Source organism: Notechis scutatus, chromosome 12 (assembly GCF_049901735.1).
Source record: "Notechis scutatus isolate UNSWTSFEM ecotype Mainland chromosome 12, rNotScu1.2, whole genome shotgun sequence".
Taxonomy (NCBI): Eukaryota; Metazoa; Chordata; class Lepidosauria; order Squamata; family Elapidae; genus Notechis; species Notechis scutatus.
The window spans coordinates 13,200,925-13,227,752 of NC_142020.1; the positions used below are offsets into that span (position 1 = coordinate 13,200,925).

The 26,828-nt window shown below is 43.3% G+C and overlaps 2 protein-coding genes across 3 annotated transcripts in view; one reads left to right on the forward strand and one right to left on the reverse strand.

Annotated features, from left to right (window-relative positions):
• The window catches only part of DAGLB (diacylglycerol lipase beta), a 39,514-nt gene extending 23,715 nt beyond the window's left edge, over positions 1 to 15,799 (forward strand). The window contains exon 16 of the mRNA XM_087942164.1: positions 15,693 to 15,799. Coding sequence (XP_087798290.1) covers positions 15,693 to 15,699 — 7 coding nt within the window. The 3' untranslated portion in view covers positions 15,700 to 15,799. The remainder of the gene's footprint in view (positions 1 to 15,692) is intronic.
• On the reverse strand, positions 1 to 25,922 carry RAC1 (Rac family small GTPase 1). Of its 2 annotated transcripts, XM_087942165.1 has the most exons (7): positions 25,610 to 25,889; positions 16,275 to 16,346; positions 14,479 to 14,596; positions 4,057 to 4,113; positions 2,269 to 2,331; positions 1,681 to 1,840; positions 1 to 692 (listed from the first exon to the last, which is right to left on the reverse strand). In XM_087942165.1, exons 1-7 carry the CDS (start codon positions 25,642 to 25,644, stop codon positions 562 to 564), a joined length of 636 nt encoding a protein of 211 aa, XP_087798291.1. In that variant the 5' UTR covers positions 25,645 to 25,889; the 3' UTR covers positions 1 to 561. The 2 variants fall into 2 exon arrangements, with proteins under 2 accessions (XP_087798291.1, XP_087798292.1); XM_087942166.1 differs by lacking the exon at positions 4,057 to 4,113 and having other exon boundaries at positions 25,610 to 25,922.
• Between the last annotated feature and the right edge of the window lie 906 nt (positions 25,923 to 26,828).

The window sequence follows — 26,828 nt, forward strand, 5'->3', positions numbered from 1 at the left end:
AAAAGGGGAAGGGTTAATCTGGAGTTGTCAATTATTGCATTTGTTCAAGCATGAAAGATGGGTGTGAAGGAGCTGTCGGATGAACGAGGGCATTTTTAGACAGCAACTTTTTTTTTTTCTTCTTCCTGGGAAAACCCGATTAAAGTGTTGCAGCTGGTAATAAAACATTAGTATTTTTAAAGACACCTGCCTGACTCTGCAAGGAAAAAAAAAAAAAAACAGGTCTGGTGGCTTCACATAACAAAGCACAGCAATCCAAGAAGAGTAAGGAGCAGAAAGTTTGGCAACATTTGATTAAGCGGAGCAGGGAAAAAAGGGTTGGGGGTTGGGGAGAAGTAAGGCCTTTATATGTCTTTTTAAAAAAAGGAGAAGGAAGGAAGAAGCTAACTTTTTTAAACAAAGGGAAATATGTAAGATGGCTGTTTTAGGATAACCTGAAGGGGAGAGATAACCAATTTTTTTAACAAAAAACAGAAATGCAGGAATGCTCCGTTATTCCAAGCAAAGCACAAAAGGTTTTTTTTGGGGGGGAGGGAGTGGGGGATGAAAGCAGCAGCAGCATTAGAGCAGCAGGCATTTTCTCTTCCTCTTCTTGACTGGAGGGGGGCACAGGACGGCTCGGATGGCTTCGTCGAAGACTGTCTTCAGGCCCCGCTGCGTAAGTGCTGAGCATTCTAGGTACTTGACTGCACCTACAAAAAAAGGAAAGGCCAGCTGGCTGAGGAACACACGAATCCCCAAATCCTAAAATTAAAAAGCAGCAGCAGGAGAACAGGGAGATTGCAATGTGCAGCCTCACGAAAGGATTTCAATATCACATTTTGTCTGTCTGTCTACCAATCTTCTCTCCTTCTCTCGTCTGTTATCTATCGATTCATCTCGTCTATCGTTTATCTAATCTATCAAACAAATTATCACACATTTTTCTTTTATCTATCATCATCAGCTGGATTGAGGGCAGACTCCACTTCTCTCCTTGTTCTCTGCTTTCTACCTATTTCTTTTTTTTTTGCTAATCATGTAACTGTCTCGCTGTGCCACCTTTTATTGTTTATTTTATGGTTCTATTATCTTACTTCTGGTTCATGCTCTTCATTTCTTCATTTTAATTGTTTGTAAGCTGCCTAGAGTAGCCTTGTGGTGAGATAGGTGACAAATAAATTTAACAAATCCATCATCCATTTATCGCTATATCCCATCTATCAATCCAACCCAAGGGTCTTCAAACTTGGCAAATCTAAGACTTGTGAACTTCAACTCCCAGAATTCCTGAGCTAACAGGGCTAGAGGAAAAGAAACTCTGGGAGCTGAAGTCCACAAGTCTTAAAGCTGCCAAGTTTGAAGACCCCTGATCTAATCTATCATCTTTTTCTCATCTATCCCAGTGATCCCCAACCTTTCGTGGCGTTGATCAGCTGGCGCCGTATCTTTTGATGACGTGCTTTTATTTAACTCTGATCTATCCATCTCTTACGACGATTTATTTAACTCTGTATCTCCTCTATCTCTCAATTTATTTTATAAACGTATGGACTCCCAGATTTCCTGGCTGGGGAATTGGAATTCTGGGAGTTGAAGTCTACACCTCTTAAAGTTGCCCACCTTGGAAAACGCTGCTCTACAGTCCCTCAATCCAAAGGGACTCTAACAATAAGCCCTCCAAATGGGCCGAAGGCTTACCGATCTCCTTCGCCATGGCAAGGCCTTGTGGGTAGGTGATTGGCGTCAGCTTCTTCTCCTTGAGCTTTTCTATAGTGTCCTTGTCGTCTCGGAGATCAAGTTTGGTTCCCACTAGGATGATGGGGGTATTGGGGCAGTGGTGCCGCACCTCTGGATACCACTGCAGAAAAAGGGGAACAAAATTGTCAAATGGTTCTGCCTGGAAAATCAATCCTGTCGAAAGAGATTTCCCACCCAATGAGCTCTGGCTCATTAAGGCACGCCTATTAACGGGGCACACTATTGCTACAAAACAAAAGAAACCCACACATACACAAAAGGAAGCAGAACAACAAAGCAGAGGTCAGAACTGTATTTCACTATGAGCTTGATTGACAGTCCAGGACAAGAAAAATAACTTTTGCCACTGGCTTTTACCTTTAAGGTTAAACACAGTGTGGCAAGTCGGATACCGGTTCCATTTCCAAAACGATTCCCGACATTTATAAAGCCACATTTTGCTATTCACTGAGCTATTCTTGATTGATTCATTTTTTCTGCTATGGTTCTCTCTCTTAGAGGAGAAACAATAAATATGTTTTTACTCACCTTTGCACGGACGTTTTCGAAGGATGCTGGGCTCACAAGGGAAAAGCAAATTAAGAACACATCCTGTAAAACAACATCAACAGAAAGAATCTCAGCCTCCAGGGGGGTTGACAAGGTTTTCACACAACCTAGCTCCACTGATGAGTTCTAACTACCAAGAAAGAGCATCTTTGGACTGGCAGGATAGAATGTGTCCAAATTATGCTTTTTCGGCATTCAAAATGGCATTAAACACCAGCAGACAAGAAACGCTACAAGAACGTAAGAACCCATCAAATGGGTGACTTAGTCCTTTACCCTATTTCATAGGAGTTTCTGTCTTAAAAAGTTACTGATTTCTTCTCTACTGCCTAGATTTTTATTTATTTATAGCCCACCTTTATTATTTAATAACTCAAGACAGCTAACATAGGTAATACTCCTCCTTCCTCCTCCTATTTTCCCCACAACGACATCCCTGTAAAGTGGACTGGGATGAGAGAGAGGCCCAAAGTCACCCAGGTGGGACTAGAATTCACAATCTCCTAGTGACTGGCCTAAGGTTACCCACCTGGCTTTCATGCCTAAGGCAAAACTAGAACTCCCTTGTCTCCTGGTTTCCAGCCTAGTGCCTTTACCGCTAAACCAAACTGCCTTTGGGCTGCACACTGTTAAATCACGTCCAGTTAGCTGCCCTCACTTCGACGTTCTGTAAAGCAGTGATCCCCAACCTTTTTGACGCCGCGCCCGGTACCGGCATCAGCTGGGCGCGCGCCCGGCATCCGGCATCAACTGGGCGCCGCCATCTTTTTTGACGAAAAGATGGCAGCGCCAACGCTCCGGTGAGCTTTTGGGTAGAAATGGCTTTCTACCCGAAAAGCTCACCGAAGCACTTTTAACCAAAAAGATGGCGGCGCCCAGCAACCAGCGGCCCGGTAAGACTTGTTCCACGGACCGGGACCGGTCCGCGGACTGGCGGTTGGGGACCCCTGCTGTAAAGTGTCGGCCATTCAGCCAATACACAACTTCCAAGTTTTCTTTTAACACCACCTGCAACTTTAAAGGCTGGAAAATAATCTCCCAACATTTGCTTCAGACCGAGTCCTTGATTAGCCCACCATTCACAAATGCCGTTTCTCAAACATCAAAAACCTCTCTTCCCCTGCGCATTGACAGCTGCGCTGCTACAAATCAGAGAAACCACGAGCATGTTAGTTGATTGAGCTGCAGCTCTAGGCTGCCAGAGAGGTCAGCTCCAGAGGCCTTGAGTTAAGCATTTGCAATCGTAATTAACCATGCATCCAGGTAACGGGTGGAAAATTGGTGCAAAGTGTACATGCTCCCATAGCTCCTCACAGCACCTCTCGCTGGCTGGCTAGGTGGCTCCTGCCCAGACCATCTCCTTCCCATCATTCCCAGCCCCTTTGGAGGAAGTGGCTTTTGTTAAAGGCTTGGATTTTAACTGGTTTTTTTTTTCCCCCAGAAACAGTTACCTAGAGCAGGGTGGCAATTTTAAGACCTACGGATTTCAACCGTGGCAATTTTAAGACCTATGGATTTCAACCATGGCAATTTTAAGACCTATGGATTTCAACCATGGCAATTTTAAGACCTAAGGATTTCAACTCCCACAATTCCCCAGCCAGCATAGCTGAAGTCCACAGGTCTTAAAAGTGGCCGGAGTTGGAGGCCCCTGACCTAAGAGTGGCAGGAGAGGAAGCCAAGTTTTAGGGCTGCAGAAGCGGCAAAGAGGAAGATGCAGGGCACCGAAAAAGCGCTTGGAACGTAATGGATGAAAGCGTTACATACGGAGAGTGGCTGCCGCTTCCCACGGGGACTTAAATCCTTACCACTCGTTCCTTCAACCTAGTGATAGCACGAGACAATTGGGGTTAATGTTAGGAGATGCTGGAAAAGACGCTCTTTGCGCATTGGCGGAAAGCGGCTTGCAACGCTCCCGGGGTTTTATGGCTTTGGAACTGCAAGGGAGTGGAATTTGGGATTGAAGCGGGCCACGGTTTTCGTTTCGAATTCCTCTGCTTGTAGAAAACTAGTCCAGAGAGGAACTGATTCGAGCCTCAATTTTTCTGCAGGGAAGATTTCCTACAAGAACGGAGTAGATCTGTGTGTGTGTGTGTTACTGTTTCCCCCTCTTCCCGCCACCCCCAGGTAAATGTTTCTGTACTTAGCAACGTTCAAAAGTTCATGTATCTGAAGGATTTAGAAGAAAACCACAAAAAATTTGAACATTTAATATGACGTATATATCGACCATTGGGCTTCCTTCTGGTAAACCCTGTGTGTGTGTGTGTGTGTGTTTGTTTGTTTGTGTGTGTGTTTGTGTGTGTATACACATATGTGCAAATGTATGACTGTTTGGGAGGGGGGTTTCTTTCCCCCCAGTACCTACTTCTGAAATTTAATACAACTTTTAGCAAACCTCTTTACAAAGAGATTGCAAAACTTTACCTAAGATCCTTCTCCAGTAACATCTGGCTCAAGATATCACCTTATCCTGAGGTTATATGTTTCTGTGGGGAGAAGTTTGAGATAACTCGTTACGCAATGTGGAGAGAGGTATCTTCCAGTATTAAAAATGTGGCGCATGCAGCCTGGATCCCCAGGGAGGAGGGGCTGCCTTCCAGAGAAGCGAGAGAGAATGCAGTTCACGCAGTTTGTGTGTGAGAGGAGGAGGGTGAAGACAGCTCCTCCCTAACTTCCTTCCCAGGCTATATGCTGGGTGTAACCTCGGCAACTTTAAGCCCTGTGGACTTCAATTCCCAGAATCCCCCAGCCAGCTAAATCCCATCTAAGATCTATGGGAGTGTATGTGTAGGGTTGCTGCTTTTGGTAGAGCTGCTTGTTTTGGTTGTTGCTGGCTGGGGAATTCTGGGAGTTGAAGTCCACGGGGTCTTAAAAGTTGCCCCTCCTGCTTTATGGAGATGGTAGCAGGTTTTAGTCTGGCAAGATTCTGTCTACAGGCGAGGGATACAATAAAGACATTGGCTTAGTAGAGTCACAATGTGCTTTTCTTGGTTTTTGGAGCCCAACACAAAACGCTTCTTCGTCTTAGAAAACAACCGTGGCTGGCCAGTTATTCAACTCTCATTTGTTTTTGAGCCTATTAACAAAGGAGAATGGGAGAGGCACCACGATGGCTCCTGCATTGTTTCCTCACTCCGGTACACTTCGGAGGTGAGCTTTGCCCTTGTCATTTGACTGCTGTCCCAGATAAATGCCGCTTCTCTGGGACAAAGAAGTCTTTTTCCCACCCCCTTTTTCTGGCAGTTTTTGTTGGAAGCGGCGAAGCCATCAACAAAGGGCTCTCGCCGAACTTGCAAAGCCAAAGCAGGTCACAACAAACTGACTTCCTGGAGTTGTACGTGTAAACCGTTAGTGAGCAAGCGGAGGAGGAGGAAAGAAATGTTCAGAGAACTGAAGATTTTCACTGGGGGGGCAAGGGGAGGGGAAAAAAACCTCCCGAATCGATGGAAGAGCCAGGAAAGGATCTCCATTCTCTCTGTGGGAAGTGTGTTCATTATTTTGGATAGCTTTGAGAAGAGTAGCCATAAGGAGAAGCAGGAAGAAATACCTGGATCGCAGGTGCGCCCATTTTAGAATCAAATAGCAGAGTTGGAAGGGACCTTGGAGGTCTTCTAGTCCAACCCACTGCCAAGGCAGGAAACCCTACACCACTTCAGACAAAGGGTTGTCCCACATCTCTTTAAAACTTCCAGTGTTGGAGCATTCACAACTTCTGGTGGCAAGTTGTTCCACTGATTATTTTTTCTCACTGGCCAGGGAATTTCTCCTTAGTTCTACTGAGTTTTGACAGAGAAACAAAATATTGTGGCTCATGCAAGCCACATTAAAGCAGGTCTAGAACAGCTTCACTGAACACTGGAGAACCCTGATGGCCAGAAAGGTGTTCAAATATTTGTGTGTGTGTGTTAGAACACGCTTGGAGGCACAAGGTTAGCTTACAAATTGTTCGGGTGCGCTTTTGCTTTGGAGGAGATTTTACAGGTGGGCAGTTCCTAAAGTTGATGGATAAAATGAACAGAGTTCTTGAATGCATCTAATTGCAACCAACTAAAAATACACTTTTTTGCTCCACAAGGGTGTTAGGGTTTGGGAATTAACCCCTAGAAGAGTATTGCAGCAGTAGTCAAGCCAGGCAGCCAAAGGAGAGCGGAAGGGCCCCAGAGTATACACACACTGAACACAAACACTGTTTGTAGTTTAAATAGTTTTTAATCCAGTTAGAGTTTAAGCATTGTCATTCAGTCCATTAAGTCATTCACAGTATTTCCATCCAGTAAGACTCACTAGTATAGTCCAAGTTAAGAGTCCTTGCAATATCTTTATCAGCCGATAAAGATATCTTCTCCTCCTCCGGTTTCTCTCGCCAGAGAAACAAACGCTGGATATTCAGCAAACAGTAGCAAACAAAAACAGTTCAGTCACAGGCACTCACAGTCAGTAATCACAGTTAGTCGCAGCAGCACACAGTTACAGCAAGTTACAGCAGAACACAGTTACAGCCAGACAGTAAGCTTTCCAGCTTCTAATGCTTCCTTATATTGTAACTTCTAACCGCACCCTTAATCGGCTAATTGCCTGCTGCATTGTGCTTAAAGTGATAAGCACTTAAACCATGATATCTAAGTTTTATATATTTATTCACCCAAACCATATTTGGTATCAATGTTATACCTAACATACTCCCCTTTTGGGTGAAATAAATATATAATACCTTACAATCTAACCCCATATTTTTCACAACTCTCCTGGTGCTTACTGGCACCTTGGGCTTTAGTAAAATTATCAGCTAAATTGTCCTCCGACATACAGTACTCTAGCTGAATCATCTTACTTCTTACAGATTGTCTCACGTTTAGGTATCTTAGATCTGTATGCTTGCTCCTTGTTTTTACTCCAATATTTGTGGCCATTTGAATTGCTGCCTGATTATCTTCATGTATAATTATAGGATAATCTACAGTTATACCTATATCAATTAACATTTGTTTATACATTATTAATTCTGTACATAACAATGATAAACAGGAGAATTCTGCCTCCATAGTAGACAAACTTATATGCTGTTGTCTTATTGACTTCCAGCCTATTAATGTCTTACCCAGCATTATGGCTGTTCCTGAAGTCGACTTTCTAGTGTCTCTTTCTGATGCAAAGCTAGCATCTGCATAAGCACTCAAAATTAAATCACCCTTTGGTTCTAAATACAATGAATAATTCATTGTCTTTTAAGATATCTTAATATCCTCTTAGCTGCAATCCAGTGTCTTTCACATGGTGCAGAATTGAATCTAGCCAACTGATTCACGCAGTACGATATATCTGGTCTAGACCAATTACTAATATAACTCAAACTACCAATTAAAGATTGATAAATCAACTTATCAAACTCAGGACTTTGTTCATCAGTGTTGCTAAACTCCTGACTCATTGGAGTCTTAGCCGGCTTACAAAGCTCCATCTTGTAATCTTTTAGTAATTTGCTTATCTTATCTTCCTGAGATATCTTAAAACCTTTCCGTGTTTTCTTTATATTCAAACCAAGATACTTCTTTATCTCCCTAATTGCTTGATCTTTATTCTCTTTCCTAATGATGCTATTATTTTATTTGCTTCATCATTAGTTTCAGTTATCAATGCAATGTCATCTGTGAATAGTAATAATAATGATACTTTCCCATTTGTCTCCCTCTTAAACAGACATGGATCGGCTAAACCAGCTTTAAATCCTATATTGTCTAGTTCCTTTACAATATACTGGTTCCATTCATAGCCTGATTGTTTTAGACCATAGAGACTTTTCTTTAACAACCAACAATCATTATTATCCTTATTTTCACTTTTAATACCAACAGGTTTTTCATATAAATAGTATGTTTTAATGGGCGTGCAAGTAAGCAGTTTCCACATCTAAATGGTTAACTATATAGTTTTTACTAGCTGCCCACACTAAAGCTGCTCTCAAGGTTGCTGCCTTAAGACTAGGTGCAAACACCTCATCGTAGTCATTAGCATTCTGCCTAAAACCTTGGGCTACTAACCTTGCCTTATGGATTAAATTACCATCCTTATCTGTTTTTACCTTAAATATCCATTTGCAGCCAATGGATTTCTTTCCTGCAGGTAATTTGGCATTCTCATACACTTTCATATCACTTAATGAATTCAGTTCCTTATTCATTGCTGCATACCATCTTTCTTTTTCCTTAGTAGGATACTTTTTAATTTCTTCTACAGAATTAGGAACTTGATTAATCTGGCACACTGTGTTAGCCTGGTACCTATCAGGCGGTCTAGATACACGTGTAGTTCTTCTGGGAATTACAGGGCTTACAGGAGGACTTTGTTGAACTACTACCTGTTCATCTTCCTCATCCTGTTCAGCTATTGAATCTGTTTCTTCCTTTATGGGCACTATTTCATCCTGTATTTGTCTCTTTACTTTATTTTTAAAGTTACAGGGATAACTAATGGGATTTCTATTGGATTCAATAATTACATCTTTATTGGCATCCTGTTCTAATTTCTCCCATCCTTCATGTTCTAGAAATTGGGCACTAGCACTACATAACACTTTAGATGTGCCTTTCTCCCAAAATCTATATGCCCTATGGTTTGCCTGATAACCAACAAAGAAAAATCTTTTAGCTCTATGTTGCCCTTTTTTTCTGAGTTGTGCAGGAATATGCACCCATGCTGGTGCACCAAATGTGTGCAGGTAACTTAGATCAGGTTTCCTGCCATGCCACCTGGTAAATGGTATTTCACCTGTTGTTGTATTAACAACGTTGTTCAATATGTTATTAGCACACATTGTAGCCTCCCCACAAAGAATCAGGTAACCCAGAATCATTTAACATTGTTCTAACCATTGCCTGTAGTGTTTGGCCTCTTCTTTCAATAAAAGCGTTATGTTCTGGCCTGTATGGAGCAGACTTCTTATGCTCTATTCCAGCTATCTTAAGTCTGTTCTGGAATTTGTTATTAATAAATTCCGTGCCATTATCTGTCACCAGGGTTATCAGTTGCCGTTTAGACTTTCTTTCAGCAAACCTAAGCCAATTGAAAAAATGTTGATATGTTTCAGTTTTGCTTTTCATTAAATAGCAAAACCCATATCTAGAATAATGATCCATAATGCTCAGTATATATCTAGCACCTCCCATACTGGGTTTCTTTGGACCTATTATGTCTGCAAATACTACTTCTAAAGGTTCTTTTGTTTTGAAACCATTTAGCCTATTTGCAGGCAATACTTTGCTCTTATCTTCACAGCAAACATTACAACGCAAATATTTATCACAAGGTTTTAACCTTATTCCTTCAGATAACTCAACTGTACGTTTTAGCATTTTAAAATTTACATGCCCCAAACGCCTATGCAATAAATGGATACATTCATCATGAGGCTTTATATTATTAAATACAGTTTGAGCCTCCCCTTTCTTACTATTATCTAAGACATATAATGTTCCATTTAAAGCTGCAGTTACCCTTTTGTTATCTTTTTCAATTATGCAATTATTATCCTTAAAAGTAATTACATAACCTAATTTATCTAATACCCTTACTGAAAGCAAATTAAACTTTAGTTGCGGTACATACAACATTTTTATATCCTGGTTTATGTACGGACAACGTGCAAAACCTTGACCTTTCGCTTTCAGGTTCCAGCCGTTAGCAAGTGATATATGTTGAGAACTTGTAGACATTTTTATAAATTTTGTCTTATCTCTTGTGATGCAGTGGGATGCGCCACTGTCAACCACCCATAAATTATTCTTCACATCAGAGTTGCTAAACATGGCTAGTTCAAATGCTTTCTTTGGCTTTTTACATTCTGGCTTTTCTCTTTTTGCAGAACTTTGCCAGATGTCCTCTGCCTCCACAATTAAAACACTTTTTAATTGTGTATGCTGTCGAAGATAAATTCTCTTCTTCCAGGTGCTTTACTTTGCTTTGCTGGTTTCTTTCAAGCTTTGAAGATAATTTCTCTTCTTTCTTATCTTCTCTCAGCTCAAATCACGCTCACGCCTTCTTCTGGCTTCTTCTAGTAGCCTGCCTGTAATGTCGGTTAATGAGAGGCTTTCTTTTGGCAATACTTCCAACGAAGTCACATAGTCATCATAGCTTTGATCTAATGAAGATAATATTATGTAGACTTGTTGCAGTTCATTAAATATAAGCTCTTTTTCTTGCAAATCTTGAAAAATGCTCTTCATACAGTTTAAATGAACTAACATATCTCCATTCCTCTGAAGATGCGTTCGAAAAGCTTCCGTGTAAGATTTATATGTGCTCCTACACTGTCCCGAACATAAATCTTCCTGAGGTTCTCCCAGCAGTTTGCAGCATTTTCTTCTCCACGAATATGGACAAGCTGCTGATCACATAGAGTCAGTCCTATGATGCATAAAGCCTGCTCATTCTTCAGTTTAAAGTCTTGTAACTTTTCTTTATCATCATCATTAGCAGGATCCCAGCTACTCACATCTGGTGGGTTTGCTATAATGTCCCACAAACCTTCTCTGCGTAGAAGTAAACTACATTTCATTGACCATGAAACATAGTTTGTTCCATCCAGCCTGGATATCATGGACAGTTGTGACAAATTTACTTGTGCCATTACTCTTCAGATATTTTGACTATTTTAAACTAATTAAAACAGTTTGTTTTTACAGTAATGTGCAACTCACACCAACTCTCTCTGCTATATCCTGGTTAGTTAGACTATGCTGCTGGGCCCATAACCAATGTTAGGGTTTGGGAATTAACCCCTAGAAGAGTATTGCAGCAGTAGTCAAGCCAGGCAGCCAAAGGAGAGCGGAAGGGCCCCAGAGTATACACACACTGAACACAAACACTGTTTGTAGTTTAAATAGTTTTTAATCCAGTTAGAGTTTAAGCATTGTCATTCAGTCCATTAAGTCATTCACAGTATTTCCATCCAGTAAGACTCACTAGTATAGTCCAAGTTAAGAGTCCTTGCAATATCTTTATCAGCCGATAAAGATATCTTCTCCTCCTCCGGTTTCACTCGCCAGAGAAACAAACGCTGGATATTCAGCAAACAGTAGCAAACAAAAACAGTTCAGTCACAGGCACTCACAGTCAGTAATCACAGTTAGTCGCAGCAGCACACAGTTACAGCAAGTTACAGCAGAACACAGTTACAGCCAGACAGTAAGCTTTCCAGCTTCTAATGCTTCCTTATATTGTAACTTCTAACCGCACCCTTAATCGGCTAATTGCCTGCTGCATTGTGCTTAAAGTGATAAGCACTTAAACCATGATATCTAAGTTTTATATATTTATTCACCCAAACCATATTTGGTATCAATGTTATACCGAAACTTGCCATGGTGAAGTGGGGAAACCCAAAGCAACCCTAGCAAGTGTCTCACATTGAAAGACCCCCCGCCAAAAAAGGGAAAGAACTACGCTGTAAAGAGACTTTTATGCTGTAAAGCCTGCTAGTTTGAAAGCAGACAGAACAGGGGCCTCCAAGACCTGTGGATTCCAACTCCCAGAATTCCCCAGCCAGCATGCGCTGGCTGGGGAATTCTGGGAGTTGAAGTCCACAAGTCTTCACGTCGCCAAGGTTGGAGAACCCTGAAGTAGATAACTCCAGCTCCTCCTCTTCCTCGCTTTTAAATCCCAGAATGAAGAGACAGGGAGCCAACAGGGCATCAATCTATCACACAGCTCAGCTGTCAATAAGATCTCGCTCCGAATGCTGCCGTTGAAAGCAATTCATCTCATTTTAAGTGTCATCTGGGACAGGCTTCCTCATAGATTCATTTAACGTAGGGCCTCAGTCACCATTCCTCTCTCAAAGCCAAAGTCCTTAGCAATGGGAGTGTTGTGATTGGGCCTGAATAGACAGAACAAAGCTGGCTCTTTTGGCAAAACAGTGTTGATGAAACTCTTTGGCCTCCTCCAAGGGCAGATTTGATGGATCAGTGGGTCCTTTTCCATGGTTAATTTTCCTGTGTTTCCTAGATCTATTAATCCACCCGGATCTGAGTTTGCTTACGTTCTGGACACCATACAGGTAGCCCTTGACCTACGACCACAATCGAGCCCAGAATTTATGTGGCTAAGTGAGAGGTTTTCCCCCTTTTATGACTATTCTTGCCGCATTGGTTAAGTGAATCTCCGCAGCTGTTAAATCAGGAACACGGTTGTTAAGTGAACTTGGCTTCTCCATAGACTTTGCTCATCAGACGGTCGCAAAGATGTGATCACGTGACCGCAGGATACTGAAACTATCCCGAGGTCATGTGATCACACACATAACTGTGAACAGGTTGTCAAGCATCCGGATGTAAATCACCTCGCCGTGGGGAATGCTGCGATGATCGTAAGTCCGAAACACGGCCGTAAGCCACTTCGATTGCCACTGTAACTTCAAACGGTCACTAAATAAACTGTTGTTAAGTCGAGGACTACCTGTACTATTAATTGGTCCAACACTAAATGAAAGCCTGTCGGGGGCTCCATATTCCACTATGCCCACCAGTAATACAAGAATAAACAGACGTTAATCAGGGATCCCTCCCACCAGCGGCAAAGAGGATGTGGAATGGGGATTCCCTATGACGCTGCCTCGCATTGCTACCTGGGAGTAGGGAAAGGGGCTGAATGGGAATTCCCACATGACGTGGCTGGAGATGCAGGGAGGGGGGATTTATGCATCAGGTTGTTCAGGGAAGTAGAGTACAGCCTAGGTAACTGATTAGCCATATTAGGAAATGGGTACTTAGAATAGGGTGGTCTACACGGGATAGCTGCGATCAGATGGGCGGGGTTATGCTAGAGAGAGCGCTGGAAGGCAAACGCTCCCAGCGCTAAACCTCGATTGGCATTCAAGCCGTTATCGCCGGATGGGATGTGCGTTACTTGTACAAATAAACGTCAATGTTGGTTGGTTTGTATCTTGGGAATTACAAACATCTTGAAGACCGACTGACAAAGCCTTAAACAGCTCAGCCGTGGGGCCGATGGGACAGTTTTGTCAGAGGGAGCCAGGGAGGAATCCAGGAGAGGCTGAACAAGCGACAGATCCAGAACATCTATGCACATTCCAAAGGTGAGCAAGAAGCCATTCGTGAGGGCAAAGAGCAATCGCATTCAAGGGAAGCCGCTCATTCCAAGCCCTCGGATATTATAAGGTTGATTATCTGACAGTTTCCTGGAAATGCCACAAATCCCAGAATGGCACTAGGCTGCTGGAGAAGGACTGTCCTGCCCCTGGTGGAGACTGACTCCGAGGAAGAGGAGGTACAGCCAACAGGGAGTGGGAGTGTGGCTCCAGAGGTGGTGGAGGAGGCTGGGGAAGGGCTGAGCAATCAGAGGAGGATCCAGGCCCACCCCCTCTCCATCCTAGGGCACGCAGGGAGGAGAGGATCAGGGAAAAGCGAGGTCTACTCAGGAGGAGATTACCATGATCCTCCTCGTGGCTTGCAGCTGGGAGCTATGTATATAAGTTTGTAACTGCGTAGTCAGAATTGCTGGAGTCAACGTTTAATGTTTTCTTTAAAAGGGGTTTATCTTTGCTGGCATTCTTCCCATGGACTCTCCTCAGTTATGATTAGTTATCTTGGCTTGCTTCGGAACTCTCGTCAAGGCGGTTTGTTTTGGTGTTGTTGTTGTTTTGCCTCATTATTTACTTTTGTGACTTTAAACTGTGCCTAATAAAACAGTGAAGTTAAGTTGAAGGCATTACTGGACTTTAATGTATGTTTTGGGTTTGGGGTTATTTTGAGAGACTACGGGTCATCACAAGGACAGAGAATGGTTTTTGAGTGTTAAGACTTACAGCTCGCAGGGCAGGAAGGATTACTAGAGGAGTCATGGGAACTAGGACGCTTGTTTGCAAGGGACTGTGACAAGGGAGTTAAGTTCAGGGACCGGTTTCCGGGCTGTGGCCTGTGGAGAACCGGGCCGCACAAGCAGTGGGTGAGTTAGCAGAGCTTTATCTGGCAAGTAGGGGATCTAAGGCTGCGTATGAAACTGTTCCCCTTCTCCCAGGTCCATGGAAAAATTGTCTTCCACAAAACCCGTCCCTGGTGCCAGAAAGGTTGGGGACCGCCGGGGTTAGTTCATTTTACATTAGAGCTAGAAGCTTCTCTGACTGTCGGCAAGCCTGTAAGACACTTGACGACTCTGCCGGCGTGGGACGCTTACTGTTTGTGGGTAAGACAACGGGCGTAGTCTGTCGTAGTCTTCTTGTCCAGCGGTATCCCACAAGCCCAGGTTGACTGGCTTCCCATCTACCATCACATTGGCGGAGTAGTTGTCAAATCTGCCAGGGAACATGAAACGATTAGCACCTTCTTACCTTCTGCTTGAAGCGGAAAGAAATGAAATGACAACCTAAGCACTGATGATGTGACTTGGCTGGGTAATGAAACGTCTGCAAGAAAACAAAGCAAGCTCAGAGAGCACCAAGGAGCCCCCAATGTCAACTTTGGGTTGCCATAAGGCTCATTTAAGATGAGAGAAGATACTGTTTGTTATGGTTTAGTCCAGTGATCCCCAACCTTTTTTATGGCGCGGCCCGGTACCGGCATCAGCTGGGCGCCGCCATCTTTTTGATGAAAAAGTGCTTCCGGTGACCTCACCGGAAGACTTTTCATCAAAAGATGGCGGCGCAGCTTCAGCGAGCTTTTCCGGGTAGAAATGGCTTTCTACCCGGAAAAGCTCACCGAAGTGCTGGCGCCACCATCTTTTTGATGAAAACGTGCTTCCGGTGAGCTTTCTACCCGGAAAAGCTCACCGGAAGCGCTGGCGCCGCCATCTTTTTGATGAAAGCGTGCTTCCGGTGAGCTTTCTACCGGAAAAGCTCACCGAGCGTGCGCCGCCATCTTTTTTGATGAAAACGTGCTTCCGGTGAGCTTTCTACCCGGAAAAGCTCACCAGAAGCACTTTTTCATCAAAAAGATGGCGGTGCCCAGCAAGCCAGCGCCCGATAGGACTTGTTCGCGGACGGTACCGGTCCGGGGACCCCTGGTTTAGTCTACTTCAAAGGGGCAATTGTGTTTTAGGTTTTTAATCCATGGTGGAGAAAGTTGGAAGTGATTTTTTTTTATTCTATAGCTTTTTCCTCTCCTCAGTTGGCAGGAATTTTTCCCTACCCTTCCTTTTTTTCTTTTCAATTCTTTTTTTTAAAAAACTTTTCTAAACCTTGAACAAAAAAACAACACATTATCTTCAAACCCAGCTCAGGTCAGAGTACATGCAGCTTAAAACAACCCCTCTGTTAAGCAATTTAAGCCCAAGTAAGGAGTGCTGCTTTCTCCTTTAAATGATAAAATGAAGAGACACCGTGCCATCTTAAAATATTAGTAATTTTATATTTTGAAAGTTGACTCTGGTCCGTGAAATGTTGTGTCTTTCAGATACTGAAGTCTTGTTCCCCCACCAACACAGGTTTTTTTAATCTCTCCCAAAACTGGCAACGTGCTTCTGCAATTCAACATTGTAATATTTCTGCATTTTTAAAAAGTGCTTTATTAGAGTAACCTGTAATGTTAATTTTAAAGAATGCAGAATTATTTCAATGTCTTAAAATAGCACACATATTTCAGCACATGGGGCCCATGGCACAGGAAACCTCTCCCAAATGAGTTATGTTTAAACAAATGATAACAATGTTGGATTTCAGTCAACAGATGCTGCTCAAGAATCTCAGACATTGCAAACTTCTGACATGCTATTTTTATTTTATTTTACAGTTTATTTATTTTTTGTGAACCACTCAGTCATTAGGAGTTAGGGAGCAAACTGAATAAATAAAATAAACGCTAATTTTCCAGAAATGTAAAGCAATTGCAAAGACACTTATCTTATAACTAGAAAAAATATCAAGTGTCAAAAAGACTACTTAAAGCACAGCTCCTCTATTATAAAGCAACCTAATCAAGTCTCTTTATGATCTTTTGAACACTTAAAAATGATCAAAAGAAAAATAAAATACTCACACAGTTGGTATATATTCTCCAGGAAATGCATTGGTTGTGTAACTGATGAGTAGGCATGTTTTACCTACAGCACTGTGAAAGACAGGGGAAAAAAATCACCATAAGAAATTATTCATGTGATGGAGATAACAAGGAAGCCATTCAGCAGAGAAAATTAGCTGTTTATTAGTACTTGAATTTAAACGAGATAAATCTCATCCTTTAACTGCTATATATTTATGATTTATTTCTGACAAGTTAGATAAAGGATTCAAAGTCTTTAAAATGCATACTTGGCTGAACTCATACTTCAAATACACCTTTCTTACAAACTGCTAATTTGCAGACCAGACATGCTAGAAACATAGTACACCGACAGTTGATTTTGTGAATTTTCTGGAAACACACAGATGGCTGTTATGGAGGGCTGGATACTGGGTGGGGGGTTCTGAAATCTTTCTGCAATGTTCATTCAAGTTCTGAAGTCAGAATTTGTCATCCCAGCTCTGGGTTATTAGACCGTTTTAATTTTCTTAACCTACTGGTGGACTTTCTGGGGTTTGCAAAAAGGCCCCTGCGTCAATTTTCAAAGCAGAATGTCTGTTCTGAAAGAATAGTTACTTCCTGTGGAGGCACGCGTGGGCTTGAGTGACTTAGCGTGCATTGCTGTGCATTTAAAGATGTGAAGCCTAAATTAACGGAACAATTAATGGATTAATGGAATTTCGTGTGGCAGGGAGAAAAGAGACTCACCACAGGGAGAAAGATATCGAGCACAGAGTTAAGAAAAACACCCACAAGCACAGGACGTTTGAGGAGAACGGAGGTTTCTGGAGCTTTTTTACTTTTCAAGTCAGAGAGGATGGAATTCAAGCAGGGTCTCATGAATTGGTTCACTTCTCGGGGTAGTGAAAGAAGAGAGGAAACAATGGAAAGAGAAACACTTGTGCTAGTTTCATCAACCAATCCTACAGAGCCCAGGCCAAAGTCCTCCTGAATGCACTGTGAACGCACCAGAGCCCTAATTGTACCACTCGGCGTGGACTTTTGAATTACATCATTATTTTAAAGTAATGGATTGACAGATGGCGTTTTTTTTTTTTAATTATTTTAAAATGAGAGAAAAGCACGCCTATGAATTCAAACACGAGCTCTCTAAAATGAGTTGTTTTCTGTAATACGTCCATTGCTTTCCTGTCCTAATAAAATTTGGGTTTTTCAGCTGCCTTTAAAAAAAAAAATCTATTTCCACCTCTAGATAATGTCACTTTTTTCATTGAGTTTTTTATTTTTATTTATTTTTTGCTGGGGGGGGGGGGATTCTCAAGTCATTCTGGCATGACTACAAGGCGGCCAGGAAAATAAATAAATAAAAAACACTACAATTGCTAGAAGCTTTGAAAGTGTTTGATTGGCAGGTGGGGAGGGGAATAGGTGGGAGGAGGTGTCTTAAGCAGAACAGTAAAAGGTACATATGTCTCCTTCTGATAGTTTAGTAGTTAGAGAAGGGAATATCTGTAGCTCGGGCTGAACTGTCCTTGGTGCTCTCTGAGGTTTGTTTTCTTGCAGACGTTTCAGTACCCAACTAGGTAACATCATCAGTGCTAGAGAGGGAGTCGGGTTTACTGTTCATTATCCTTCTAACATTGATGATGCTTCCTAACTGGGAAACGACTGCAAGAAAACAAACCTCAGTGAGCACCAAGGCCCCATGAAGTGTAGCAGGCTATACCTTCCAAGTTTCACCAGCATCCAACAAATGTAGATTTGTTTGCTGTGGCTTTTAACTGGACCTGTTCTTCTGGCCCTGGTTTTTAAGATGCTACCTCTGGTTCTGGGATTATTACACTGTAACTCCTAATACCAAATCAGCAACTTCATAAGTAAATAAACGTGGATTCTTTTCTCCTTCAACCTCTTAACATTTTTGAGTAGCAAATCTGTGTCAGGTTTCCTACAAGGCGAGAACCTTTCAGAACCACTCCGGAGTGTTGAAAAGGGGGAATGAAAAGTCCCAGGTCAAGCATAGCCGGGCCTTTAAAGCACGCCTCCTCAGTGGTTGTGCGGCGCAAGTCAAACAGGTCCGGGAAGAGAAGGAAACAGCCAGAAGAACAAACACATTTCCCATCTCCTAAGCTTTGCTAGCTTTCAGCCCGATGAGTCAGCTGTGTATTCGGATCCAAGAGGAAAAGTTTGATTTACCTAGATTCTGTTAACGATCTTCCGGTTCAAGTAAACAGAAGGCTTCTCAGGGAAGCCAAGCTTACTTCAGAGAAAAATGATGTCAAATCTGCTGGATGCGTTAACTAGCCAAAGCCCACAAGAGCCGCACACAAACCGGAAAAATGCAGGAATACAGAATACTGACTTGTTTAATCCTGCAGAGGGGTTTCCCCCCCCCCTCCCTGAACTAGAGCTTAGAATGTCCTACTTGGGAGGGAAAAAAAACCAGGCTGACTCTGGAATTTCCACAGCCCTATTTATCGATCTATTTTCCTTGGGCCAGAAATCGCATCGCGCCCCTTTCAGAAAATAAGCGACCGTTGCTTACTTCACAATTAACATTCTAGGGCCCATTGTGCCTAACCTAATTCTGTCAATAGGCATGGGACCTGAATTCTCATCATCCACGGCCATCCACAGCTAGCTGGACGTTAAGGGAGCTGCAATCAGCACAAATGAATGGTGCTAACTTGGGAACGAAGGTTCTGGGTCCACGTTGTAAAAGCTGCCGCTGGGATACCTCTGTCAGCTCATGAACCCACAATAAAAAGCTGGCTGCAGCTCGCACATTTGCACAGACGGCAGCAGAGGCTCAAAAAAATAAGCAATGGAGGGCTATTAGTAGTCCTCAACCTAAACCAAGGGTCTTCAAACTTGGCCACTTTAAGGCTTGTGGACTTCAACTCCCAGAATCCCTGAGCTCACATGACTGGAGGAGGAATTCTGGGAGTTGAAGTCCACAAGTCTTCAAGCTGTCAAGTTTGAAGACCCCTGGCTTAAACACCTTGTTTAGTGACCTTTCAAAGTTACAATGGGACTGGAAAAAAAAGGGACTGAAGACCGTTTTTCACACTTAGGACCACTGCAGCCTCCCCATGGTCAGAGGATTAAAATTCAGACGCTTGGCAACACTGGTTCATACTTATGACGGTCGCAGTGTCCCAAGGGTCACGCGATCCCCTTTTGCGACCTTCTGAAGAACAAAGTCAGTGGGGAAAGCCAGTTTCGCTTAACAAGCGGGTAAGTTAACTCATCCACTGCAGGGATTCACTTAACAGCGGAGACAAGAATGGGGGCAAAACTCACTTAACAAGCCGTCTCACTTAACCGCAGAAATTCTGGGCTCAATGGTGGTCATTAAGTCCAGGACTAGCTGTATTCACTTCATTTCCCCAACCTTGTACTCACAGTGAGGGCATTATAAACCCCAGCAGTAGCAGCCGCAGCTAATCTGCAAAACAGAGTTTAATGATACACCGCCGGCCAGTGTGATTTTCTGATTTTCCCCTTGCAGGACAGCTAAAAAAATTCCCTTCTTTTGTGTTTGCACCCAGGGTTTTTTTCTGAGGGGGGTGGGGAGGAGGAAGGAGAGAGAGAGAGAAGAAGAAAGGTCACTCATATATCAAACCTCGTTTCCTGGAGCATGAGAGCATGTCCGCTTCTCAGTAAACGCAAGAATCACAGAAGGGAGTGAATGCCGCAATAAATCGGCTTTAAATTACCACTGCTCATCGGCCTAAACATTGGTGGGAAACTTTTCTAAAGTCATTGTCTTGAAGAGATTGGGGGGGAGAGGGAGAAAAGGTCCCAGCTGTTGAGGGGCCAGGAGACAAACACAAGGGTGTCATAAAAGCTGCTCCTTGCACATATGGTTCCAATTGGTGCGGGGAAAGGAAGCAAAGGGGCGTTTCTAAATAAATAAGTTGGGTGTGCTTTCCATTATCGTGTGTTTTTTTTTCCTGTTTCACCTATTAGGTCATGATGCCAAGAAGAAGAAGAACATGGGGGGGCAGAGAAAAGTATTTCTGGCTTTGGCAATACTTTCCACAAAGCCTTAGAGCAGGGGTGTCCAACCTTGGCAACTTTAAGACTTGTGGACTTCAACTCCCAGAATTCCTCAGCCTTAGAGCAGGGGTGTCCAACCTTGGCAACTTTAAGACTTGTGGACTTCAACTCCCAGAATTACTCACTTGAGAAGGGGTGTCCAACCTTGGCAACTTTAAGACTTGTGGACTTGAACTCCCAGAATTCCTCAGCCTTAGAGCAGGGGTGTCCAACCTTGGCAACTTTAAGACTTGTGGACTTCAACTCCCAGAATTCCTCAGCCAGCAGGGGTGTTGGAACTTTGCTGGACTTGAACTCCCAGAATTCCTCAGCTAGAGCAGGGGTGTCCAACCTTGGCAACTTTAAGACTGGGAGAATTCCTCAGCCTTAGAAGTCCAACCTTGGCAACTTTAAGACTTGTGGACTTCAAAGTTGCCTTAGAGCAGGGGTTGGACAGACCCTGGCCTTCAGAGAGAGTCTGGAAAGAAGAATGACCAGCAAAGCTGGCTGAGGCAACATCCGTGAACCCTTGCTGAAAGTCGGAATGACCGAGCAACATCCGTTTCATCTTTTTAATTTCTCAGAACAGAGTCCACAGTTGTCCTTTGCAAGGGGGAAAGGCAGAGAATCCATAGACAGTGTTCCCCAACCATGGCAATGTCCCAAGTATATGGACTTCAAATCCCAGAATTCCACACTCTACAGAGCCATTGCTGAGAATTCTGGGAGCTGAAGCTAAACCTTGAATTTGCCATGGCTGGGAAGCAATCCAGGAAGTGTTTTTAGATTCCTAACATCCCACCATTGATTTACACGCTGAGCTAATTCTCTTTAAGGAGAATTAGCTCAGCATGTAAATCAATGGTGGGATGTTAGGAATACAAGAATACTTGAATTGGGAGGAGGTAATTTATATGCCACATTATCAAATCTCAACTACTTTTAAATTGTGTTCAGTTTACTGGGTGTGCCTTTGATCTGTGTACTTAATAGCCAAATGTGAGCAAAACCAAAAATGCTAACAATCAGAAACAGATAGCATGAGAAACAATTCTACTAGTACAAAGCCTGCTTATTGGTCATAAAATCTGTGAATTGCAAGGCCTAAGGCTGATAAGGAAGTTTTTTTATTTTATCCCAGTTTCATTCATAAAGTAAGATTTTTCAAACTGTCCCAAACTGTTCAAGTTACACATTTTAGAGAATCAGCAATTATGGTATAAAATAATGCATAAATAAAGGTAATAATACACAGTAATTGTTAGCAATGTATTTCCCCTGGGAAATAGAAGCTGTACAGAACTAAATTGTGTGCAATTGTTTCTCCCACGATAAACTGCACCAAATTTAACAAAGGAAATATCTGGTAAATCCTTCTCCACTCCAAACCAAGAGTCAATAAAGGCAGGGCTAGAAAAATATTCTAAATACTTGAGAATTAGACTCATAGCTTCAAATGCTATCCAGAGCTATTAAAAATCATTATTTCACTTTAGGGGTGTGGATACCCAGGCATCTGGAGGATTTTTGAAGGTCACCTGGATCCCTCTGGAAAATTTAAAAAAAAAACTTCTGCTTTCCAAAATTCTGAAATGAAGAAATTAAAAATTAAACTAAGCCACATTTTCAATGCCTGAACTCATGCACCATTTCCTCATTCCGAAAGGTAAGTTGCTACTCAAATTTAGGCAGATTGTGGATAAGGTTTCAGGGAAATTTCAGAGTTCAAAATAAATAACGGCTTGCCTCATTATGTTAATATTTACGTTGTGCATAACTTCCTCTGTAAGACAGAATATCCACAACTAATCTCATCCTGATCCCGGTTAAAAAAGAAAAAGAAAAGGAATGTTCATCTTACTATAGTTCATTTCTTTCCATTTTCAAACTGATTCATCTCTAAAGGCTCCATGCAGGAAGCATAACTTCTCCAAAAATATTTTGGGAACGGGCCAGTTTGCTCAATAGGTCTGGCTTCTTTATAAAGATAGCTAAAAATAGTCTTAAAATAACTCCAGACTTTGAAAAAAAGAAATGTTTCTTTTGTTAACCACAAAACAAAGCAAAGTTCTATTCTTGAAGGAACTACCAAAGAAAGGCAAAAAAGCAGCCCAACACAGCACACAACAGCACTCCCGAAAATTTTGGAACCTCATCCCAACGGTTAGGGATTCTGCCCAATACACACTTCAGCAAAATCTACACAACTCCACGTTTGAGCATTCCAAAGCCTCAGCTTCCTTGATAACTTTTCAAGAGAAGAAAAAAAAAAATCTACCCTTCTCTACAAAAGCCGACCATCTTTAATATCTAGGGGCATTTATACTGTGTCCATGTAAAAACTCTGGGCTTGCCATAGGAAAAAAAGCTCTTTTCCCTGCTTAGAGAACAAACAAAGCCAGGAATCTTTCTATTGAGAAACTGCCCCACAGCGAAAGACAAAGGTTTAACCCTTATCTTACAATTCAAGGAGTGCCTTAGGCTTCACTTATTAAAATCAGCTTGATTGGGACAACTGAAATGTACTCATATGATGATGCTTAAGGAAACCATAAATCGGGATCAGGGGAAGGAAGAGAAAACAATAACAGACAGTCCTGGACTTAGTGAATCACTGCAGTTCCGTGGTTAAGTGAATCTGGTTTCCCCCATTGCTTGTCAGGTGGTCATAAAATGGGATCACATGATTCTGGGACATGGCAACTATCGTAAATGTGAGTCTGTTGTCAAGCCATCTGACTGATTGATAAATCACGTGACCTGCAACAGTCATAAGCGTGAAAAGGGTCATAACTCCCTTTTTTTCAGTGCCACTGTAACTTTGAATGGTCACTAAGCAGAACTGTTGTAAGTCAAGGACTACCTGTAATGCTTCAAATGTAGCCGAGCCTGAACACAATGCATGCTTACTGTACTTGGGAATCAGCCCAGTTGAAACACACTTAACCGGCAGACAAGTCTACCTAGTTTAATGAAGTCTTGCCGTGGGCTATTTAGTAACTCCCAGAGAAGTCCCAGCTCGCAGGAACAAATTGCAGGCATATCTGGGCTGCAATCTTGCATAGATGAAGGAACAAGCTTCAATTAATTAATAGTAGTAGTAGTAATGTAAGTAGTAAAGGTAGTAATGAGACAGGATTTGGAGCAGGGAGACTAAAGCGGAGTCAAACTGTATCCTAACTCTCCCAAACAGCCTTCCTAAAATTTGGCGCTGTGAGCTGGGCTGGCCTGCAAGCCCCCACTGGCCCCACCCAGCGTGATTTTATTGTCTCTCATTATTGTAAATTAAATGCCAAAAATTGCAATCCAACCCGAACAAAGAACACCCCACTGGAGAAGGCTGCCAAAAAAAAAAAAAAAGAGCAGACAATTAAAGAGACAATAAAAAGGTCTACGTTTCTGGCATTTCCGTTTCTGGCTAAAGGTTTAATTTTTAAAAAAGTGGAAAAGAATGGAAACTCAAGCAAAAGGATGCCCTGAACAAGCTAATGGAAACCCCCTCAAAAATTGGGAGATGGAGGAGATCAAAGCCCAGTTAGCGAAATAAAATTATCCAGAGTTGTTGAGAATCACGGGACACACCCCTTTAATAATAAATACATCACTTTTAAAAGCATTTCCAAATCTTTCTGGCAAATACATCCATAGGTTTCCCTGCCCATCTGGCAATTCTCTTTACCTTCCTTTCCAATGTCCCCAAAATGCTCTCCCCCCCAGACACAAAAAAGGACAACTGGTCTTTCTTGATTCCTCCCCTTCTGAAAACATTTCCCTTCTCATCCAAGAAGCATCTTCAGTTCACTTAAGCAAAACGGAAGAAGCTGCTTGCATGAAGATTTCCCTATTTCCAAAGAAATAAAAAGAATAACAAGAAGAAACCAAGAAAGTCCAGTTCCCTTTTGGAAGAAAAGAAAAAGAGGAAAGGAAAGGAAAGAAAAAGAAGAAGAGATGAAGGTAAGGGGAAGGAAAGGTAAGGAAAGAAAAAAGAAAAGAGGAAAGGAGAAAAGAAAGGAAATGAAAGGGAGGGGAAGGGAAAGAAGGGGAGATGAAGGGAAGGGGAAGGAAAGAAAAGAAAAAAGAAAAGAGGAAAGGAGAAAAGAAAGGAAATGAAAGGGAGTGGGAGGGAAGGGAAAGGAAGAAGAGATTAAGGTAAGGGGAAGGAAAGGAAAGAAAAAAAGAGGAAAGGAAAAGAGAAAGGAAATGAAAGGGAGGGGAGGGAGGGGAAAGGAAGAAGAGATGAAGGTAAGGGGAAGGAAAGGAAAGAAAAAAAAGAGGAAAGGAAAGGAGAAAAGAAAGGAAATGAAAGGGAGGGGAAGGGAAGGGAAAGGAAGGAAAGGTAAGGAAAGAAAAAAGGAAAAGGAAAGAAGAAAAGAAAGGAAAGTTAGATGAAGGGAAGGAAAGAAAAAGAAAAAGGAAATGAAAGGGAGGGGAAGGGAAAGGGAGAGGAGATGAAGGGAAGGGGAAGGAAAGGAAAGAAGAAAGAAAAGGAGAAAAGAAAGGAAATGAAAGGGAGGGGAGGGGAAAGGAAGAGGAGATGAAGGGAAGGGGAAGGAAAGAAAAAAAGAAAAGAGGAAAGGAAAGGAGAAAAGAAAGGAAATGAAAGGGAGGGGGAGGGAAAGGAGATGAAGGGAAGGGGAAGGAAAGGTAAGAAAAGAAAAAAGGAGAAAAGAAAGAAGAAAAGAAAGGAAAGGGAGTTGAAGGGAAGGGGAAGGAAAGAAAAGAAGAAAGAGGAAAGGAAAGAAGAAAGGGAGATGAAGCAAAGGGAAAGGAAAGGAAGAAGAGATGAAGGGAAGGGGAAGGAAAGGAAAAAAGAGAGAAAAAAAGAAAAAGCACCTTTGGGACAACTTGGATGATGGAAAAACCCCATAGACTCCCAATGCACTTCCATCATTTTGAGACCTAGAAATTGACCTAAAATAAAGACTACCCGATACCAAATCATACCCCACCCCGGGAAGATTAAAGGGGTGGGGGGGAACCCCACTTTTCTGCCCTCCATTGGGGCTCCCCAGCCCATTTAAACACCCCCCTCTCCCTTTCAAAGCACTTTTCCTTTGGCGTGGATATATCCCATCCTCCCGTCTCTTGGAGAGGAGACCCCCCCTCCCATCCTTTCAGGGTCCATATTCAGGCCGGGGGGGGTGGGGGTGATGCGCGGGGGGGGGCTTGCATTTTCCCCCCTCCCCACCCCGCCAGGCTGGACTCCGACTCCCATAAGGCGCAGCCAAGCGCCGGACGGACCGGCTTCCCTCAGCTCCGGGGCGGCGGGGGGGTTTCGACGCGAGTGGGGCGGGGGCTTCAGCACTCACCCGTCGCCCACCACCACACACTTGATGGCCTGCATCGGGGCGGCCGCTCGGTCGGGGCGAGCGTGGGCGCGAGGAGAGAAAGGGAAAGGCCCTCGGCGGCCTCGGCTTGTCTCCCGGCCTTTCGGCTAAGCGCTGCTTCCCTCGGAAGGAGGACCCCGAGAAGGAGGCTGAGAGAAGGGCGGCGGCGGCGAAGGAGGAGGCGGCGGGAGCTGAGGAGGCAACTGCCACCACCCAAAGCGCGGGGCGGGCAACTGAGGCGAGCGCGGAGGAAACAGGAAGCGACCGCTCCGCTCACTTCCGGCCGCGAGCGAGCGAGCGCGCACTCCCACCCCGCCCACCCCTCCACCTCTTCCTCCTCCTCCTCTCGGTCCCGCCTTCTTCCGGAAAGCCTTCGGGGGCGCCCGAAGATGGGAAGAGGGGGGCGGGGTCGAATCGCTTCGGGAGCCTCCGCCGCTTTCCTCCTCCTCGGCCACGCCCCACGCCCCGCGCCCGGCGAGGGAAGAACGAACGGGGTTTTCGGGAAGGCTCGGGTGCCGCGCTCGCTCCTGGCCTCGGAATTCGGGTCTTCGGTTAAATCCGTTGATCTTCGCGCCGCGCTCCTTTCGCTAATTGGCGGCGTCGGGTTCCTGGTGGGTGTCGCTCGCGGGCGCCAGGTTGGCGGTCCTTTGGGGCCTTTTCCAGCGTTGTGGAAAAAAAAATATAGGGAAAAAGCAAGGGGGGAAAAAAAAAGGTTAGTTATCCCGCTCAGCCTTCGTTTGATCTTATAGCCGCTGCACGGGTTACTTTTTCCTATTTCAAAGCAAAAAAAAAAAAAAAGTTCCTTTTTATTCGCATCTATTTCATGGATTAATAATCATGTTTATACTTCCATATATTATCAAATGCATGCTTGATAAAATAAATAAAATAAAATAATAAGCTACTGAAAGTGGGTTTCTGGAATTGGGGTTGAACCCATGTTTGATGATGATTGATTAATGCACACTTAAGCGTAAGCATAGTTTATGAACCTTCATGTTATGTTGATAACATGATGCTGCTTCCTAGTTTGGTAATAAAACGTCTGCAAGAAAAAGACCAATCTCAGCACCAAGGAGCCCATAATTCTCCTCCTCCTCCTCCTCGCTGCAAAACCCCAGCCCTGATGATGTTACCTAGTTTGGTAATAAAACGTCTGCAAGAATGCCCCCAACCTCAGCACCAAGGACAGCATCATTCT